We start from the raw sequence: 20,061 nt of genomic DNA, 5'->3' as shown, positions 1-20,061 counted from the left end.
TCCTTCTGCACAAATGCAAAATAACGATGATTAACAATCGTTATTTTCCTCATGCTCTTATTTATTATTATCAGAAATAAACATAGATCAAGTAGCCAAGACTATAAGTACTAGTACTACTGTACATTTGCATAGTACTAGTGTACTACTCACGTAAGTATCTTCAGTAGCATCTGTCACGAACTTATTCTTTTTCTTCGACCAGCGTGTCTCCTTATAGAAGTCCACCAAATTTCCATTCTTAGCGCGCTACATGTGTGACATATGGGGAATAGGTAAATATGTTTGAAGTTCGAAAATTTAATTTATTGTGGTTGCCAATTGCAAATTAATCTATATGAGGTTGAAATGAGACCTCAAACCAATCAATAAGGAAAAACATATCGGCTGCAAAAAAGGGAATCTAATTTCAACGGATTAGGATGCCAAGATTTATTGTGGCGTATGAGTTCGGAATTCCCCGGAAAGTGTATTGAAGTGTATTGATTTATATAGGGCGGCATCCTCATACCTTTGCCTCAAGTATTCGGACGAATGATTTACGTCCTGATGTGTGATTAATTGTTTGCTTCTTTCGGTTCTCCCGGTTCTGAGATGACATTTTCTGCAATGCACGCATGAACGCCTTGTTAGCAATAATATACAACCGGATTTGCCTCAACTATATTGCTCCACTATTTAATGGAAGGATTTATGGTAATTAATAGTTTGAGAGCATATATACCTTAAAGGCATCACTGTCCCACCTGCCACACAACTTCACCCATACAAGTGGGTCCACCATGCTTGTGCCATTAGCTAAAGCTTCTTCATGGCTTCCAAAGGATTGGTAAATCTTGTGCAAGTCATGATGGAAAGAGTTGAAGCGCTTACGAAGTGCCTTTGTCACTGTCAACCGATGGTTTTCCCTTTCCCAGTCTAACACAAAGTCAGCCTACAATAATCGGCGAATTAGTATTTGTGCTAGGGTTATACTATATAACACACTTCCATAGTAACATTACACTACTAATGATTAAAACTTACCCGAACACGGTCAATTAGCTCCTCTTTCATCGCTTGTGGGACATCAGTCCATCGGGCATAACTCATGTCACAATATTGTTTCACAATCCATGATACTCGTGTTGTGAACATAGGGGCATGATCACAACAAGGGGCAGTCTCACCATCGTTTATCCTTAAAAGTACTTTCCCATTCTTTCGCACCTTCTCAAACTCAATGCATCGAGCGGGCCCATGTTTTCGTTTCCTTTGTTGCTGCGTTAGTACGGGCTCCGTGGGGCCGTCTGCCTCTGTATTGCAAAATTCAGATGATTAGTGTTGTAATTATAAATTATCTAAACTCTTACAAATGGGTTTAATATGTCAATGCATTAAACATGTATATAAAAAACACCCACCAGTTTGGGGTAGAACCTCGTCTTCCAATCTTGGGGCTTCTCTAGTAGGTGATTGTTCCCGCACCGGTGAGGGTTCTCGAATAGGCGCTGGTGTGGGAATTGGGTTGGTGGATGGTGGGGGGCTTGGGGGCTGTGTGGAATCATCCGAGGACTCTTGATTACACTCCTCAGGGCTATGATATGAGGAGATTTTTGCTCCCCATGGTCGGTTGTGGCGAGCCGAGTAGGGTACATGGCGCCTTGCCCGAATACCCCGGATTCTCCCTCCCCCTCTAGAACTGGGTCCCGCTCGATCACCTGCATGTGTATGGGTTATGAGGATTGTAATAAAAATCAATCTCATTCCACAAAATAATCTGAAAATCACAGACATGGTTCGAATAACTCCAAATATCCTACATTTTTAATTACTTTTGGCAAGAAAATCCCTTAAATTATGAGCATACTATAGACAAATGAATAACTTCTCGATCATTAATAGTTACCTTGATAATTCCACGGCCTCCTCATGCCTCCAGCTTCAAGATGGGATTGCATGATAATGTGTAAAGCCAAGAAGATGACAACACAGTTTTGTTTTCTTGTAACCTGACCAAGAATAATATGATACACATTATAAGTCAAACAAGTTTATTATGTATTAAATATAAGAAAACATAAATGTTATATCCCCTCATATTAGTTCATTCCTAGAATTAAAACATTCGATACTTGATGGTTTAAGGCAAGTGCTCAGAAATTGGTATTTCATACAGAATAACCATTGTGCATTGAATGTACTAGCACCAATTTGAAGCTAGCATATGAATGTACCAACCTCAACTCATGTGAAGTTTCTAGCTTTTGATTATAAATCTGACATAGACTCTTCGTCTGTTGATAGGTCATCCTCATCTGAATATTCCCCCTCACTATCCGTATTTCCCGAACCAGACGTAAGCATGTCATCATTAATAAACCCGGATGAAGAGTTGGGATGACCATCACTAGCCATGACTTCTCGTGCATCAATATGGCTAGGTGGTATATCAAGCCTATCAAGTGGAGTTGACACTGGATTTTCATCATCACTCTGCACTGGTTCATAATAATGTGATGACTCATTTTCTTGATCGGCCTCATTAATACTTGAATCGCCATCATTAATATCTTCTATAGTAGTCGACACTGACGGAATGTTGTATACATTCCTATTTGTATAGTTCTGCACAACACCCCAATTCCCTTTCGCCCTTAAATCTCTTATGTAGAAACATTGATCTGCCTGACTCGCCAACACGAATGGTTCATCCTTATACCAAGTCCTGTTCATGTTGACACTAATCATATGGTCATCCACCCGCACCCCTCGTTTTTTATCACCAACATCAAACCAATCACATTGAAATAGGTACACCCGACGCCACTCCATATAGCGTAACTCTATGATATTATTAATAACACCGTAAAAGTCGGTATTATTTGTATCCTCGTCCCCAGTCACCAACACCCCAGAATTTTGCGTACGACGGCGAAGTTCACGCTGCTTCGTATGAAACCTTTTTCCATTTATTATACTTGCAGCATATGATGCAACCCAACGATCAGGCCCGCAAGCTAACGCATAAAGATCATCGGACACATCATGTGGATTCTTGATACGATGTTCCTGGATCTATACCAAAATTGTTGAAAATTCACAATGTGATTAATTGTCATCGTTAAAAAACATATCGAGGAAACATGTTTGTTTTCAGTACGTAGATAAGGTTGTAAAATAACTTACACGGTGCTTGAACCACGTTGGAAAGTCAGTTTGATGCGTGCGATCGATGCAATTTGGGTGTTGCACCTTACATTTCTCGTAGTGTTCCCTACATATGGAGCACAGAATCGCAAAGATAGTTGAAAAAGAATGTTATGGGCATTGCATGTATAAAATTATGTATATGGAGAAATAGAAGTAGATGATCAAGGAAATTATTGTGATTCTTACTGTATATAGGGTCCAATCTCCGGGCAATTGTTGAGCACATACCAGATGGCTGCCTTAAAGAGTTTGTCTTCTAATTGCACATTAGAAGCTATACCCAAGGGACGGACCTTCTGGTTGAAAATTTTGAATCCATCTATAGTTTCCTCTTCGTCAGCATCAATGTTTCGGTCAGCTCGATTGAACCTCGTCTCAACATCTTGGAGGTACATGGAGCAAAATGTCAGGCATTCAGTGTGAATGTAGGCCTCGGCTATTGAACCTTCTGGTCGGGCTTTATTTTTAACATACCGCTTGAATTTTCCAAGATATCTCTCAAATGGGTACATCCACCTATATTGTACTGGACCCCCAAGTATGGCCTCACGGGGCAAATGAACAGCTAGGTGGACCATGACATCGAAAAATGATGGAGGGAATATCATCTCCAGTTTGCATAGAATGGTTACGATATCAGTTTGGAGCTGTGATAGGCGATTGACATCCAGTGTTCGAGCGCACAACTCTTTGAAGAAAGTGCTAAGTTCAGTCAAAGCCAAGGCAATGTCACTTCTTAAAAACCCCCCAGCAACAATTGGGAGTAGTCTATGAAGGAAAACGTGACAGTCGTGGCTTTTCATCCCACTGATTTTGCCATCACGTAAAGAAACACAGTTCGAGATATTAGAAGAGAACCCATCTGGGAATTTGATATCGGACAGCCACTCACAAACTTTATTCCTTTCATCTCCGAGTAATGTGTACAGTGCATGTGGCATTGTTACATGATCACCTTCACGCCTCAAATGTAATTCTTTTCTATAGCCCAAAGACTCAAGATCACGTCTTGAATTGATATTATCCTTAGTTTTTCCTGGAGTGTTCATTAAAGTGAATAAGATGTTTTCGGCAATATTCTTCTCTATATGCATAACATCTAAATTATGCCGAAGTCGAAGTGTTGACCAATAAGGTAACGTGAAGAATATGCTAGACTTTGTCCAGTTAAGCTCTTCAGCAGTACGTTTTCTCTTCCTACGAGATTTGCCAAATTGAACATCCCCAATCATCTGCAATTGACCTAGAATATCGTATCCTCCTATATCCCTTGGTGGCATACGATGATCTTCCTTGCCATTAAACAACCCTTTCCTCCTTCGCCACATGTGATCTAGCGGTAAGAAACGGCGGTGTCCCATATAACAATGTTTTCGGCCGTATTTCAACCAATTGGAGTCTGTGTCAGCATTACAAGACGGACAAGCTAATTTTCCCTTTGTTGACCAGCCAGAGAGATTCCCATAGGCAGGGAAGTCATTTATTGTCCACAACAACGCAGCATGCAACATAAACGTCTCCTTAGTTGCTGCATCATATGTAAGGACCCCATATTCCCAAAGATCAAGCAGTTCATCGAGCAACGGCTGCAAGTAAACATCGATCTCATTCCCTGGTGACTTTGGACCAGGAATAATCAAAGATGTCATAAAGAATTGATCTTTCATGCATGACCACGGCGGCAAGTTATATGGGACCAGGATCACTGGCCAAATGCTATGAGGTTTAGCCAAGTTGTTGAAGGGAGTGAAGCCGTCACAAGCCAAACCAAGCCGAACATTGCGCGAATCCGCAGCGAACCAACTATGATGTTCATCAAATTTCTGCCAACACTCAGAGTCAGCCGGATGTCTCAGGCTGATATCATCTATCGGCCGTTGATCTTTATGCCATCTCATATCACCTGCTATCTTCGCAGACATAAAGAGACGCTGCAATCTCGGTTTCAACGGAAAATGACGCAACACTTTTTGAGGTATAACTAGTGAGTCGTGTGTATTTGGCATCCACCTCGAAGCCTTACATACAGGGCATTCATTAAGAGAGGCATTTTCCTTCCAGAATAAGATGCAGTCGTTAGGACATGCATGGATTTTGTGATAATTGAAACCCAACCCGCGCTCCAAAGACTTTGACTCCTCATATGATTGTGGCAAGAGTGCATCAGGGAAGGCAGACCGCAAGAGATCAAGTAGCATGTTAAATGACTTAATTGACCATCCACCGATTGATTTGATGTGTAATAACTTGACAATGAATGACAACTTCGTAAATTTTGTACACCCCTCGAAAAGAGGACGTTGGGCATCCTCCAATAGCTTGTCAAAAGTAGTGGCTGGTGAATCTTCAGGTATTGGTGGCCTACTTGGCGTAGCAGTGTTGTGTTGGGGCACATCAATAAAGGTCCCTACTCGGATGTCATCCAACATATGCTGCATGTCATCTATGTAAAAATCTTCTGGTATAACCTCATCACTAATATCATCATCACTGGCGTAGTCGGTTGTCTCATCCTCCCCATGAAATATCCACTGTGTGTAATCTGGATTGATTCCTTTGATAAACAAATGGGTTTCCACCTCAAATATAGGCAGCCACAGATTGTTAAGGCATGTATGGCATGGACACCGAATTCGATCTCGTCCACTTGCATGATTTCGTGCTTGTGTGAGGAAATTTTTAACACCCTCGGCATATATAGGTGATAAGAGTCTATCGGGCTCGTTCATCCAACTTCTGTCCATCTAAAGACAAAATATGGTGGGAAAGAAATTTAGATAAACAAAATTCCGTCAACATAGATAGTTGATGAAGGCTGAAAACTATATTGATTCATTCTCATAAAGGCATGGCATAAAAACAGGAGATGTTGCTAGAATGTGGACTCGCAAGTGTATTTTGAATTGAGTTCGGGTCATATGAGTAAGGTGGGCATGTTACAAAGGGTTATATCCATGAGTCCACTAAGAGGTGCATGGATTGAGTGATTATAGACAATCATGATGGTTTCATCGAATATAGTCATGGCTCAGACCATGATAATGTTTTAACTTCAGCATAAATTGCCAAATGTTTATAACTCCATATTTCATATCATGGTAAAGGAAATGAGGTATGGAAATTAATAGCTTGATTGCTGTCCAGTGATCTTCCTTCTTACTATATACATTCCAAATAAATGAAGAAAAGGGTGATAAGAATTTTATAATGATTGGAAATTAATTAGAAATGAAGGGGAACAAGTAAGCTTCTATCACACAGAAAATTTAACAATAATGTGCAAGGCTGATAGTTTATTAGGTACAACTGCACAAAATATATAATGAGGAGCTAGAGCTTGAAGATGGTGTGTTTCATTTCACACACCATCATGGTTTTTCATAGTAACATAGCATCCTTTGAACTTACGTATTTGTATCCTGGTAAGTGCTATAAATTATCTTTATGGAAGGATTTAATTTAATATTTGCAGAAGTAAACATACGAACCCAAAGTGCGTTTTTAAATTACACACTTGTTATGCACCTATGATTCAAGGCTAGACCAATGCAGCTTATTTAAATTCCTAAGCCCATAAGGATTCGATGGGAGTAACCAGATGGGTAGCAGATTTAATCTTGCTAATTTTGGTGCATTATACTCTTCAATAATAATTTGCAATTGTTAGAATGTGGATGAAGCCCAAGAACTGGCCATTCAAGTGAAGTTGGGAAAGTTGGGCAGATTTGGTGCAGTAATGGGTATTAAGGGAATCTGTTTTGATTTGATGAGCCACAAATTTAGTCTCAATGCATATCATTTCAGAGTCTCACCATTGCACTTTTGATTACAGATTACATTTGTGAAGAGTACGAGCCATAAATTCCTTTGTTCTTTTTCCAGCTAATTTCATAAACTTTTTATGAAAATTAATCTCATCCATAGATCTAAGTTTCGATCACAATCCCCTTTTTCAAGAATTAACTTAAGTTTAACCTGCATGGTGAAATAAAATTAGCAATAATGGAAGGGACCGAGAGTTCCTTGGCGTCTAGTGAACCAGAATCAATTCTTGAACATATTTGAATTTTGGACCAATGAATTGGTAGATTATATAACAGAGTTGATGAACTGGTATTGCAATTGCTAAACTTCACATAATTGTTTCTTATATATACTGAAAACTAATACCTGCTCCAACCTACTCAAGTTTTAATTTAAATTGGGGAGACAGAAATGAAAGCATAAAAAGTAAACCATAAATTGTTACCAGTCAGTGACAATAGAGACTAAAGAAAAGCATTATATTTGTTCAAAAAAAGTGCGTTTTATTTTTCATTCAAAGCAACAAAACTATTTTAGAGCCACACAGCAGCAACAGATTAGACTTGGCAATTCAGCATGTTGAGAAGATCTAAAAACCAGACAAATCAAAGAGAATCAATTTTCTAACCCAAAGCCGGTCATTTCACAGACTTAATGGGTACCAAGTAATTAGAATAGATGAACAAATGAACATGTATTCAATAATATATAGTAAGATTACCTGATATGAAAATCTAAACTTCTATTCCCAATAAAATTCTGATGTTTTCAATTAATATTTAGAAAAAATTAATATTATAAATAAGGTATGAGACTAAATAAAATTAATATATATATAATTATAAAATAAATTCATAATAATTCAGTTTTTAATGCATGCAACATTTATTATTTCCTAACCAGTGTTATATAAACTCATAAGTTTATATACACCGAGTGGCTATGGGTTTTTGTGATCAAAATTCTGAGTTGGTCCAGGTTTTAAAACACTGACATCATGATAAAATCGTTTGCCAAAAAGAGATAAAGAGTTTTCACATCTAGTATGCACAGCCTAAAATTCAGATTTTTCATATGTGGAAAGATATTGACAACTTGCTTTATTAAAAGAAATGCAAGTCAAATGGTAAAAAGTGGTCACAATATCTCAAAAAGTCAAAAGTAGAAAAAATGCATTAAGCGACAAAATTAAACTTTACATTACCTAAGGAAGTACACCACCACAACAAAGTCACCCAATAACCGCCTGCTCCACAGCTAAACCAATTAACCAAGTTCCTAATGCAACAGATTAGGTTGGCATATTTGTGCAGTACATATATAAGATTATTCCAAACAACATTATCATCTGAAGATTAAAGATCAGCTCAATTCAACTATAACAAGCTCTGTGGCATCACAACCACCAGTCAGGTACTAATTGGGTTCAGAATACAGTACCTGCACAGACCCAAGTCTAATTTGCACACGCCTTCTCTAATGCTCAGTTTCTATAACCGAGTACGATTAACTTCCTTTATATTACGTTCAAGTAACATGCTGCAGCTGATCTGGGTAGCTGAAAAAATTCATTTTGAGTTAATATATAGAATGGACTTCTATATATTAAAAAAATAATCGCCAGTAGAAAGGGTTGCATGGTAATGCTTGCATGAACCACCATAAATAATCAAGTCTAAATAAAAAAGTAACATGACCCATTTCAGGGTTTATGCTGTAAATATTTATTTATTTTGAATCGATTAACATAATAAGTTCATATACAATGCAATTACAACTATATAACCCAAAATGCAATTACAAACTCATATAAATTTCTACATTTTGTGTATTGATAGGAACATAGGATGCGTCTTGGACAGAAAGCCATATTTCACATTTGAAGGTACTTGACTGTTGTAACTGTTTGAAATAATGAAGCCACACAAAAGCATAGACAATCTTTTAATTGCTTGTTCCACTTTTATGCTCTGTTCTATACTTCGCAAATTCTATAAACAAAATGATTTAAAGATGCTAAAATTTATGCTCCAATTTCTTGTGGGTTACATTTTCTATTCTGAACATTATAGTTCAGCTTAATAAAATTGTTAGAAAAAATATCTTTAGAGGTTTCATCCTCACCATATAGATTGAAGCGAAGTTGAAGCCCAAGTTGTTTTCATATAACCTTTGTAAATTCAGTACATATACATGCAGAACAGTCCTACTCCCCTTTTAGCCCTTTCTTTTTTTTTTTCTAAACTAAAACCCCTTTTTTGCATTTAATTATGCGACTTGTGCTGAATGTTCACAATTGTTCCAGTTTTTGGTCCTTAGACATTATTTTAGGAATCAATTTTTGCTATCTACATGTATTTGTGGAGTTATAAAAAATGAAATCTCTACTTTGTTGCAGTTATATTATTTTATAGCTAGTTTACATCTAGAATTCTTGATTTCTGTACCTCATTTGTACCACAGTAATCTTGATTACACTGTTTTACATCCTGAAGGTGATATTTTCAGTCTAATAGAAACATGACTATTATATGAGCCACGCTAGTGTGTTAATTTTGACATGCACACAGATCTATTTATTTAGTCTATGTTTATATTTAATCATAGGGTATATTTCTCAAACTCGACAATTCTGTGGAGTCCCATGTCTAGAGATTTTGAAAATGAAGGGTCATGTGACTAATCATGCCAATAAGCAAGATTAACACTCAAATCCAACTTGATTGAGTGCCTATGGCTTCCAGCCATTTAGGTCCCTCCTATTCAATTTTCAGTAGATAGGATTCAGACTATGGTTTAAATCAAATAGAGAGGTGGTTGCATCTGATTGCCCTCCTCTTCTATCTTAGAAAAAAGGCAAATTTAATTGTATGACATGATAATGATAATTGATAGGATACAAGTGACACTGATTGAACTTAATTATTTGTCATAATTAATATGAGTCCCAGAAAGTTACAAATTTGACTAGCCCATGAATTTGTGCCTATCAATATTAAGATGGTAATCTAAATAAACAAAAACACCAAGGGTTAACTGTTTCAATAATTTATTATTGTTACTATTATTAGCTATCTACAATAATGAGTTTAGACCTTACTAAGTAGGAATTTATGTGATGACTTGGAATAAATGCTCCTAATTAGATCTCACATTGGACTAAAATACCCATGTTACAGATACTGATCAGCCTAACAACATAGCAAATTAGAGAGAAATAACCCTACAATAGACAGCAAATTAGAGAGAAATAACCTAACAACATAGCAAAATAGAGAGAAATAACCCAACAACATTATCCATAATCCTTAAAGTAACTATGTGCAAGGACCACATGAGCACAGTTCAAGGGTCCAACTCTGAGAAATGTTGCATACCACCGGATACCCCTAAATGGCAATTTATCAAGCACTTGAGGTGCATTATTCACCCTTTCATCCAAATTATCACCAACGGGTAAGAAAGAGATTCTGGCCACTTAATAACCAACCAACAAACACTAGTTATCCTAGTGGCTTCAAACTCAACAATTTCCAGCAGCCCCCCAAGTGAAGTCACGAGGAACTTAGGCTCACATGAATCGGCAAGAGGCACAAAAATGTGATCAGAAAAACAAAAACACCAGAAAACAAGAAAAGAAATTGCAAACCCTAAAAGAAGTGGCAGTGAGCAGAAGTCCAAAGAAGAAGCCACAACACAAAAACGGGAATAACCTTTCATCTGTTGTGAGGAGAAACGACTGGCCTTCTTCCTCGGCAGCCGGCGTGTAGCATCCAGGGACTGAAATGTCAGTGGAATTTTGGAGACAGTGAAACAGGGGAATCAACAGAACGGGAAGGAGATCACCGGTGTGGGTCAACGAGAAGTGAAAAAAGGGCTACCAATGAGGCGGGGTTTCAGTCGGGGGAGGTTGCCGGGGGGGATTTTGGTCACTGCTTCCTCCACTTCGATATTCTGGAGATGGTCGAGCGATGGTCAGGGCGGGGGAAATAATTTGGGGGGAAAGAGTTTTGGCGCCCTGGGTTTGTATCCCGACAATTAATGAAAATATGGATGTTGCGGCGTAGAATGTCGTTGTAATATAGTTTTTTAGTCGCCGCTGAAAAGGTTAAATTAGATGGCGCCAGGTTATTTGTAGAATTCCCCGGCGAGTTTATAATCGCAGGCAAAAACAACATATAGCAGCGTTTGATATTGCGGCGATTATAAAATCGCCGGTAAAACTACGATTTCTTGTAGTGGGTTTAAATTTTTTAAATAAATTATAATTTTATACAATTTAAATCTAGTAGAGTTATTGATTTCAAATCCTAACTCTATAATATTAGCTCTATCCATTTAATTAAACATTTCAAATGTTATTCTTATCCATTAAGAGAGAGATTAACTCACATATATATTAGAGAAGTTAAAAATAAAGAATTATGATATACATCATATTATCACTGTCATTATCTTATTTACATTTTATTATATATAATATAATATATTTATTATTATTTAATGATAAAAAAAGTAGGTAATAAATAATTATATAATATCTGTCTATCAGCTTAGCTAATTATCAAGACGTGCAAGAGTTGATTTCACACCTCTTTTTTCAAACCCAAACAGAAAAAATCTGCATTAATTAATCATACTTTCTTTTAGTCAAAGACCCCGCATTTACGGAGTACCATACACGAAGGAGCAGTTCAAAATTTCAAGAGCTTTGCCTTATTTTATCCCTTTTTTTTTTTTTTTTTTTTTTTAAGGTTTTGTCAGGTCAGGTAATGTGAAAGTAGAAAATAAATAATTAACCGAACAATTCAACATCAATAAAATAAGTAACAAAATATATATACAGTAGTCTCATACTTTTTTACATTATTAAAAGATATGATTTCATTATTTTATTTTTTTTATTTTACATTTTAAAAATAATAGTATGTTAAGTGTGAGGCTGCTGTATAGCATTATTATACCCTTAAACACACCTTTCAAAAGATAAAATAAAACTACCATTAGATATATAGCAAATAATTAATTAGGTGCTACATAATATATATATAGCCATTATTATATTACTAATAATTAAGTACTACATATAATGTACCAAACTGTTCAATTTTTTAAAATATTGCTATTGTCTTCAAATAAATTAATTAAAGTTATATTTGGGTAGTAAAATCGTTTTAAATATTTTGTAAATAGTAGTTAAAAAAGTAGCGAATGGTTGTGCATTATTTATAAATGGCCTGCCAAGCAATAATCAAGCCCCATGCAAAGTTTTCAAAACCAGGTTGCTATTTTCTTCTTTCTGACATGACATCACTTTACATAATTCATTCAAATTCAGAGTAAGGACTTGACTATCTAGATTAACGACGACATTCGCATATGTAGCTTTAACATTTTTCTAATCTTAGTCTAAGGCTAAAACAGCCCTCATACGTACATGTCTCGATGTGATGAGCTCATCCTTTGCCTATATAAACAGCCATACTCTCTTCCTATAAACCAACCCAGATCAGTACGCACGTATTATCTTCTTTTAATTTCCTCCTGTACGTACTTAAAGATCGATGTGGTCTGTTTGGCTTTCAGTCATTAGCGGCCTCCTTATAGTGTTTTCCACCCATTGGCTTTATAGGTGGAGGAACCCTAAATGTAATGGAAAATTACCACCCGGCTCTATGGGCTTCCCACTTATTGGGGAGACCCTCGGTTTTCTGGTCTCAAGCAAGTCCATAGACACCCCACTTTTCGTGAAGAAAAGGATGGAGAAGTAAGCAGCTGCGCACAATATAAATTCACACTTTAGTTTTGCTTATCCTCATCATAACGATCCCTCATGACTCTTTTTTAACTGATTAATATATAACATTTTTATTTCCCATGCATTTTTTATGAATAGTATATGTTATGTTATGTACTTAGATATGGGCCAATATTTCGGACAAGCTTGGTCGGACGGCCGGTTGTGGTATCATCTGATCCTGAATTCAACTATCAAGTTTTCCAACAAGAAGGAAAACTGGTTGAGCGATGGTACATGGATTCCTTCGCAAAGCTTCTTCACCAAGACGCAACAAGAATTAATGCCCACAAGAACATTCACAAGTACCTGCGAACTGTGATCTTGGGTACCTTCGGTACCGAGGCTCTCAAGGAAAAGTTGCTGCTCAAGTTAGAAGATACCATAAACGAAAAGTTGCAGTGTTGGTCTAAGCTTTCCCGTTTGGAAGTGAAAAAAGGCACCTCAGCTGTAAGCATCTCTTTTTTCAGTAGTACTGTTGGCTCTCATATTCTAATTCTTAATTAATACCCACTCCCTACCCGTCAGGATAAAATACAGAAAAATTTTATTTGTAATTCTCAAGTAGGTACGGCATGTGTAGGTATTTTATTAAAGGAGAAAACATATTATTTTAGGATGAATATTTTAATAATTTTAAAAAATTTTAAAGATAAAATTACCTATACCTATATTGTAATCTCCAAATGGGAATTATATATAGCATTGTTCTAAAATACAATATTCCAATGATCAACCTCCTCCCAACTACAAGAAAAATAAGTATTTATAACAAATTATTTGCAACAAAAATAACTATTAATTAATTTGTAAAAATGATAGATTCATTCCAATAAAAGATATTCATTTTTGTAAAAAATAATTGGAAACATCAAATAAGCAATTATACGTAACATTACTCTCTTTATATATATACATATTATATATACATGTGTGTATGTATTTCCTTCCGTCCGAGATCATCTAATGATCGATATATTATGATGGTAATATTTTGGATCAGCTTGTGCTGTTTCGAATATTTGCAAGTTATAAATTAAAACTATATATTTTATGCATATATGAATAGATCAAATTTGAGTATATATTCGAAATTTGAGTATATATATGTTCTGCAATAGCTTTGCTTGCAAGTACTTGAAAAGAAAAAGAATTACCGTCATCCGATCCGTTTCTTGAAGTTTATATATATAAATTATATATATATATAATTATTTCCCTGCAAATTCAGTATTAACTTATTTTTCGGTCATTTGCAGATGATCTTTGATTTTACAGCAGCACAGCTGTTCAGTTATGAACCAAACAAATCAGGGGAAAATATTGGTGAATCTTTCGACAACTTTTTGCAAGGACTCATGTCATTCCCCATCAACATCCCTGGTACTGCTTATCATAGATGTCTGCAGGTACGTAATCCCATCCCCCTAGCTACTTAAATATTCTTATATTTTTCAAAATCTAAATTAAAAGCACTCTGATCATTAAGATCACCTCTTCTTTCAAATACGCATATATTAATTCCATTTTTCATACAGAACCAGAAGACGGCGGTAAAAAAAATAACCAACACGCTAGAAGAGAGAAAACGTAATCCTGAAATTCGCAAAGGAGAGTTTCTTGATCAGATTTTGGCCGACATGAAAACGGAGTCATTCTTGACCGAGAAATTCATAACCTACATGATGTTTGGGCTTATGCTTGCAAGCTTTGAGACTATATCAGCCACTCTTACATTAGCCATTAAGTTAATTACAGATAATCCCAAAGTTCTGCAAGAATTAACGGTTAGTGGCAGCTCATGCATGCAGATCATACAGTACTCAGAAATACCTTAAGGCATTTTGTATTTGACATGTTATTTTTGTTAACTAGGAGGAACATGAAGCAATTCTTAACAGCAGAGAAGATGCCGACTCTGGACTCACATGGAAGGAATACAAGTCCATGACTTTTACCCATAACGTAAGTTAACTGATTCTCCCACTTCTTTTTTTGGGCGCATTCTATCTTACGTTTTATGAGGTCCCTGAAGGCCGGCTTCTAGTTATTATAAGTTATTATAAGCAACACTTCGTAATTGATGTACAATGAATCGGCATGCAAGATAGGTTATCAATGAATCACTTAGGCTGGGGAGTGTTGCTCCTGGGATACTGAGAAGAACACTTCAAGACATTCAAGTAAATGGTAATTATAATTAGTTCAAATCATGTACAATATATATTAGCTATTTAATTAATTTCATGGAGTACATGATGTTAACCAACGTGATATATTAAAAATTCCTTGTTTAATTAATGAAGGGTATACGATTCCAAAAGGATGGGCACTTATGGTGGTTCCTTCTGCACTTCAACTGAACCCAAGAACTTATGAGGATCCTCTAGCCTTCAATCCTTGGCGATGGCAGGTACTGCAATATGGGTCTACCTGTCTAGATCAAAAACCTTTAATTTATTCGCTCATTCATCAGTCATGCACCAAAATCATTCATTCTTCAGGTAGAATATTAAAATACATATGATGGTCGACTGATCAGTTTTGCTTCATTTGATGACTGATCTGTCGATGAATTAAATATATATAGGACATCTCTGCGAACGTCACAGCGAAGAATTTCATACCATTCGGGGCAGGCATGACGTCATGTGCTGGAGCAGATTTCAGCAAGGCTCTCATGGCTGTTTTCTTGCATGCCCTGGCACGAAATACAGGTACGTATACTTACGTACGAACTTTAATTTCTATTATGTACGTACATACATCGTGCACATGCAGCGCGCAGCAATATTTGATCACATTATTTATTGAACAATTAAAACTAATTACGAATACGATTCGGTATTTTCCTATATATATATATGTGTGTGTGTGTGTATAGGTGGACTGCTATCAAGGGAGGCGAGGTGATTCGGTCCCCTACTTTAGGATTTGGAAATGGTTTTCATATTCAGGTTGAAGCAAAGCATGATGGATGATCATGATCTACAGTCAAACAATCAGTGCCAGCTTGTTCCATAATAATATACCATAGAATATATGTACTTAAACGCTCGCACTTTGTTGTTTATTCCCTAGGTTATAATTAGTTTTCAATTGCCAGCCGGGGAGCTTAGTTTGAGGCTGTCTGTTTGTTTATATTATGAATCAATCAACCCATCTAAATAAGGGTACTGTTCCATTCAAAGATTAATATAAGGGTTGTTGGTTCTGGCTAATTCGAAGCTATAGCTAGATCTTATTATAAAACCTCTCTCTCTCTCTCTCTCTCTCTCTCTCTCTCTCTCTCTCTCTCATCTTGTATATTTTCTGGGGACAAGTACCCTGCAGCAAATCATGTACAAGCCTTGGTAAAAATGTAGGCCCACCAAATTAAAAACAGTGAATTTTTCTTAATATATTGAGTCCACTTTTTTATAAAAAATTATGCAAAATTTATATATTTGGAACTTGTATATATCAATCAATACTTTTTTCTATTATGTCGTTGATATGTTCTTCCACCATATATGCATGCAAAGGTCAACGCCGTGTGTTTTAGGTGATCGTGATAACAACTAATTCATGCAGTATTTAATTTACAGCAAATTAAGGCAAAAGTTGCAGTACTCGGAAGTATAAGTAGTACTATACGTACAACTATATATACTAGCAATATTGCTATATATATTAACTATATTTTCCCGTTTTCCATCTGTTAGATATTAGCCTTGAAGCTATGAATTAGGCGTTTTGAAAAGGAAATTAGGAGCTGATGAAATTAATAATTAACATTACATATCAAACTACGAATTAGTAGTTCGAATTAGTCATATTTGGCATTTTCCTTATAATTATTATAATATGTATTTATCCTAGTCCTAACTACTAATTACTAGATGATGAGTGCGCCATTCATATATATATATATATACGCAAAAAGTCTACTTGCATCCAGCGTGGGGAACCACTATGTACCTGTCCCTCCACGTGAAAAAATTGAAATAGAGCATTTTGTGTTTAACCAAAACGACGAAACACCAACATTCACAAACAGAGCAAGGTTCATCTTCCTCGTCTACCCACGAACTGAGCAAGGGCTGGCTCTTCTTCTCATCTTCTTTGTCTACCCACATAGACGAACACAGGTTACGTTCTTCTTATCTTCTTCTCCTTCTCTCTCAGAAGCTAGAAGGTTATGGGGCTGGGTTTCATTTTGTTTTTTCGCGCTCTTAACCCTCCTTTCTCTTCTTCAGCTACGTTTGATTTGTTTGTTTTTTTTTAATAAAATTCAACATATCAGCTGACGTGCCAAGTCAGCAGATTCCCCAAAGGTATCCAACACAGGGTACCTTTAGCAGAACTGATACATATAATATATGTATGACTGACCTAGCTATCAATTAATTAAGAATTAAGGCGAGAGACTTGTTTGAAGATACATTAATTTTTTCTAAATTCTAATTATTGTTTATAATTTTCTCTATGCAGCTTAATGATAATCTTGACGGTATTTGGTACGTAATTAAGCCACTCTCACGTCTACATTAATATTGTTATGTCCACAATGCAATTTTGGTTATCTAGATCATGGTCTTCCCCCCCATATATCGAGCTTAATTCCTTAATTTTTTACTTTTTAATTATTAATATGCATGGCCTTATCGATCGACCATGCGCTTGATTATAAGCAAAATTCACATTAATCGTGTATTGATAATGTATTCTGCATGCATATAATATTATTTATATTCTTGTATGTATCACTACTACTACTCTGGCACGCGTTATTCATCAACTTTTAAAGTGGTTGTTTTTAAAAATAAAAAAAAAATTGAATGATGAAAAATATACACCGCATGCATGCTTAGTATTCATGTATGTATATAACATGATTGAGATGTGTGTATTCATGTATATATATAACATCACTAAATATTACTTTATGTGTATATGCGCCATCACGCGTATATATTATGTGCGTGATGGATAGATGGAATATTTGGATTTAATCCTTTAAAATTCAGTTATCTTATTTGGAACATATATAAATTAATTGAAGGGCGGATTAATCATGACTTAACCGGCCCCTTAAATATGTTTATATAAAGCAAATGACTAAATTTATCTAGAGCAATATTAAATATAATTATGGGTAGTATACGTAAGTTTCATATACTCTTTTTAAAAAATAATGAGATTTATTATTAAAAATTTAATATAAGAGCATGCCGCTCGGGAGCACGTATATAATTACACACATGACATACATACACTGACACACATAATATATATACACATATAGTACTCTGAGAGTGCGGAGGATAGCTGTATACCCGACTAACTTAATAATAATAATATTATTATTTTTTTATATCAACCAAGTTCATATTTAATGTAGGATGAGTACGTGCTTGATCATGATCTACACCAAACAGAATATATATATATATATATATATATATATATATATATTTGATGCTATATATATATATGGATTAAATATATAGGACATCTCTGTATGAACGTCACAGCGAAGATTTTCATACCATTTGGGGCAGGCATGACATCATGTGCTGGAGCAGCTTTCAATAACGTTCTCATGGCTGTTTTCTTTCACGACTTGGTCACCAAGTATACGTACGTACTTTAATTTCTATTATCTATGTGTGCGTAAGTGCGTGCGTATATCATGCACATGCAGCACTTCACATTATATATTGAGCAATTAAAACTAATTATGAATACTTACTAATATAGTATATAGCGAATATATTAGATATAATCATGAATTGTGTAAGCTGTTTCGTATATTCTTTTTGAAAAAGAATAATATTATTATTAAAAAATTAATTTTTTTTATATAATTTTCATATTTACTTATTTTAAAAAAAAAATACGCGACGTATATTTTATAACTATAAATATTATTTCTCATCTAGTAACTATAAGTTTGTTGGGTAATGATGCCATTACATTTAGGGTTCCTAGCCTCCACCTATAAAGCCAATGGGTGGAAGGCACTATAAGCAGGCCGCTAATGACGGAAAGCCGAACAGACCACATCGATCTTTAAGTACTGAGTACTCCTAGTGGAAGGGATATTTCATACATGCAAGTCCAATATACTTGTAAGCCCAATTAAAAAAAGCTAGTCAAAACCCACAATATTAAAACTTGCATTTTATGGCCAATATCTAAGCTGGCCGGACATATTTGGTTGCTTGAAGTATTTTAAAATTTTATAAATATATAATTTTAAAATGGTTTGAATCCAAATGTTTTATTGAATTTGAAAAAACGAGATAAAAAAAAAAAAGTTGATCAAGCATACGTGTCTTACGTATGCCTTATATATATATGTCTTATGTTTTGCTTAATTAGGAGACCGAACTGTCTTATGTTTTGGTTTAGGAGATAGCTAGAGCTCATCATGTGTCTTAGAGTATTGATATTGACTTAGCCAAATATTAGTGAAAGTTATATATATTTTAAAGAATGTCCATTAAATTTTCTTTACATTGGATTAGTTCAACACAATTTATCTTGAAGATGAATTACAGTAATTCGTTCTTAGAGTCAAATATGAAGGGAACTGTAAAATCTTCATTATCATATTTTATTATTTTTTTCCTTCTCGGCCCGCTAGTGTATCTCACGGTTCTTTTCTTTCCCGCATTGTGTTTTCAGGTTCTTCCCTCAACCTTCTCCCACACAACGACAAAATCCAGATCTCCTACGCAGCTTTCTCGTGGCACCTCTTTCCGACAATCACACATCTTCTCTTGCACATACATCTACTTCTTCCTATCTTCCACATGCCTCTTTTCCTATTCCTTCCTGCAAAAAATCCCACAGCTCCATTTCCAATAAGTCCTTCAACTTCTCTCCAAATCATATACCATCAAAAATGTAACACTCGAAACCTAGCCTTGATTTTGAAGATTGGATTCATTTTGCTCGATTTGTTTGGAAAATAATCGCAAATTTTGTATAGTCAGATTTATTTGTGCAATAGATTTGGGTGCCATTAATTTGGGCTCCTTTTCATCAAGCTCCTCCATTGAAGACAAGTGCCCATTGCTGTAAAAGGCACACATTTTCAAGATGTTCTGACTTCCATTTTCTTTCATTGTTCTTTGAAGTGCAAAATAATAATCAAGAGTTCATTGCATAGATATATTTGCAATAGATTTGTTGCTCAAGCTGGATTTTTTTAAATTATTAACACCAGTGAAAATTGTTGCTCATAGTTGTCAGTATTTCTTTGAGAAAGAAAACACTCA

The 20,061-nt window shown here is 35.6% G+C and overlaps 2 protein-coding genes across 2 annotated transcripts; one reads left to right on the top strand and one right to left on the bottom strand.

Moving 5' to 3' along the window:
• Nucleotides 1–1,368: 1,368 nt before the first annotated feature.
• Nucleotides 1,369–2,174, bottom strand: LOC122274368. Its single transcript, XM_043083411.1, has 3 exons — nt 2,157–2,174; nt 1,889–1,991; nt 1,369–1,700 (listed from the first exon to the last, which is right to left on the bottom strand). The coding sequence occupies exons 1-3, from the start codon at nt 2,172–2,174 to the stop codon at nt 1,369–1,371; spliced, it is 453 nt and encodes a 150-aa protein (XP_042939345.1).
• A 10,334-nt stretch (nt 2,175–12,508) lies between these two features.
• Nucleotides 12,509–16,096, top strand: LOC122319402 (cytochrome P450 87A3-like). The gene is made up of 9 exons (XM_043137458.1): nt 12,509–12,763; nt 12,916–13,243; nt 14,053–14,202; nt 14,332–14,580; nt 14,669–14,758; nt 14,905–14,983; nt 15,100–15,206; nt 15,384–15,510; nt 15,678–16,096. The coding sequence occupies exons 1-9, from the start codon at nt 12,561–12,563 to the stop codon at nt 15,704–15,706; spliced, it is 1,362 nt and encodes a 453-aa protein (XP_042993392.1). The 5' UTR covers nt 12,509–12,560; the 3' UTR covers nt 15,707–16,096.
• The last annotated feature ends 3,965 nt before the right edge of the window (nt 16,097–20,061 follow it).

Source organism: Carya illinoinensis, chromosome 8, assembly GCF_018687715.1.
Source record: "Carya illinoinensis cultivar Pawnee chromosome 8, C.illinoinensisPawnee_v1, whole genome shotgun sequence".
In the NCBI taxonomy this organism is placed as follows: domain Eukaryota; kingdom Viridiplantae; phylum Streptophyta; class Magnoliopsida; order Fagales; family Juglandaceae; genus Carya; species Carya illinoinensis.
The sequence above is the reverse complement of the archived record's forward strand: the minus strand, read 5'-3'. Positions and strand labels throughout refer to the sequence as shown.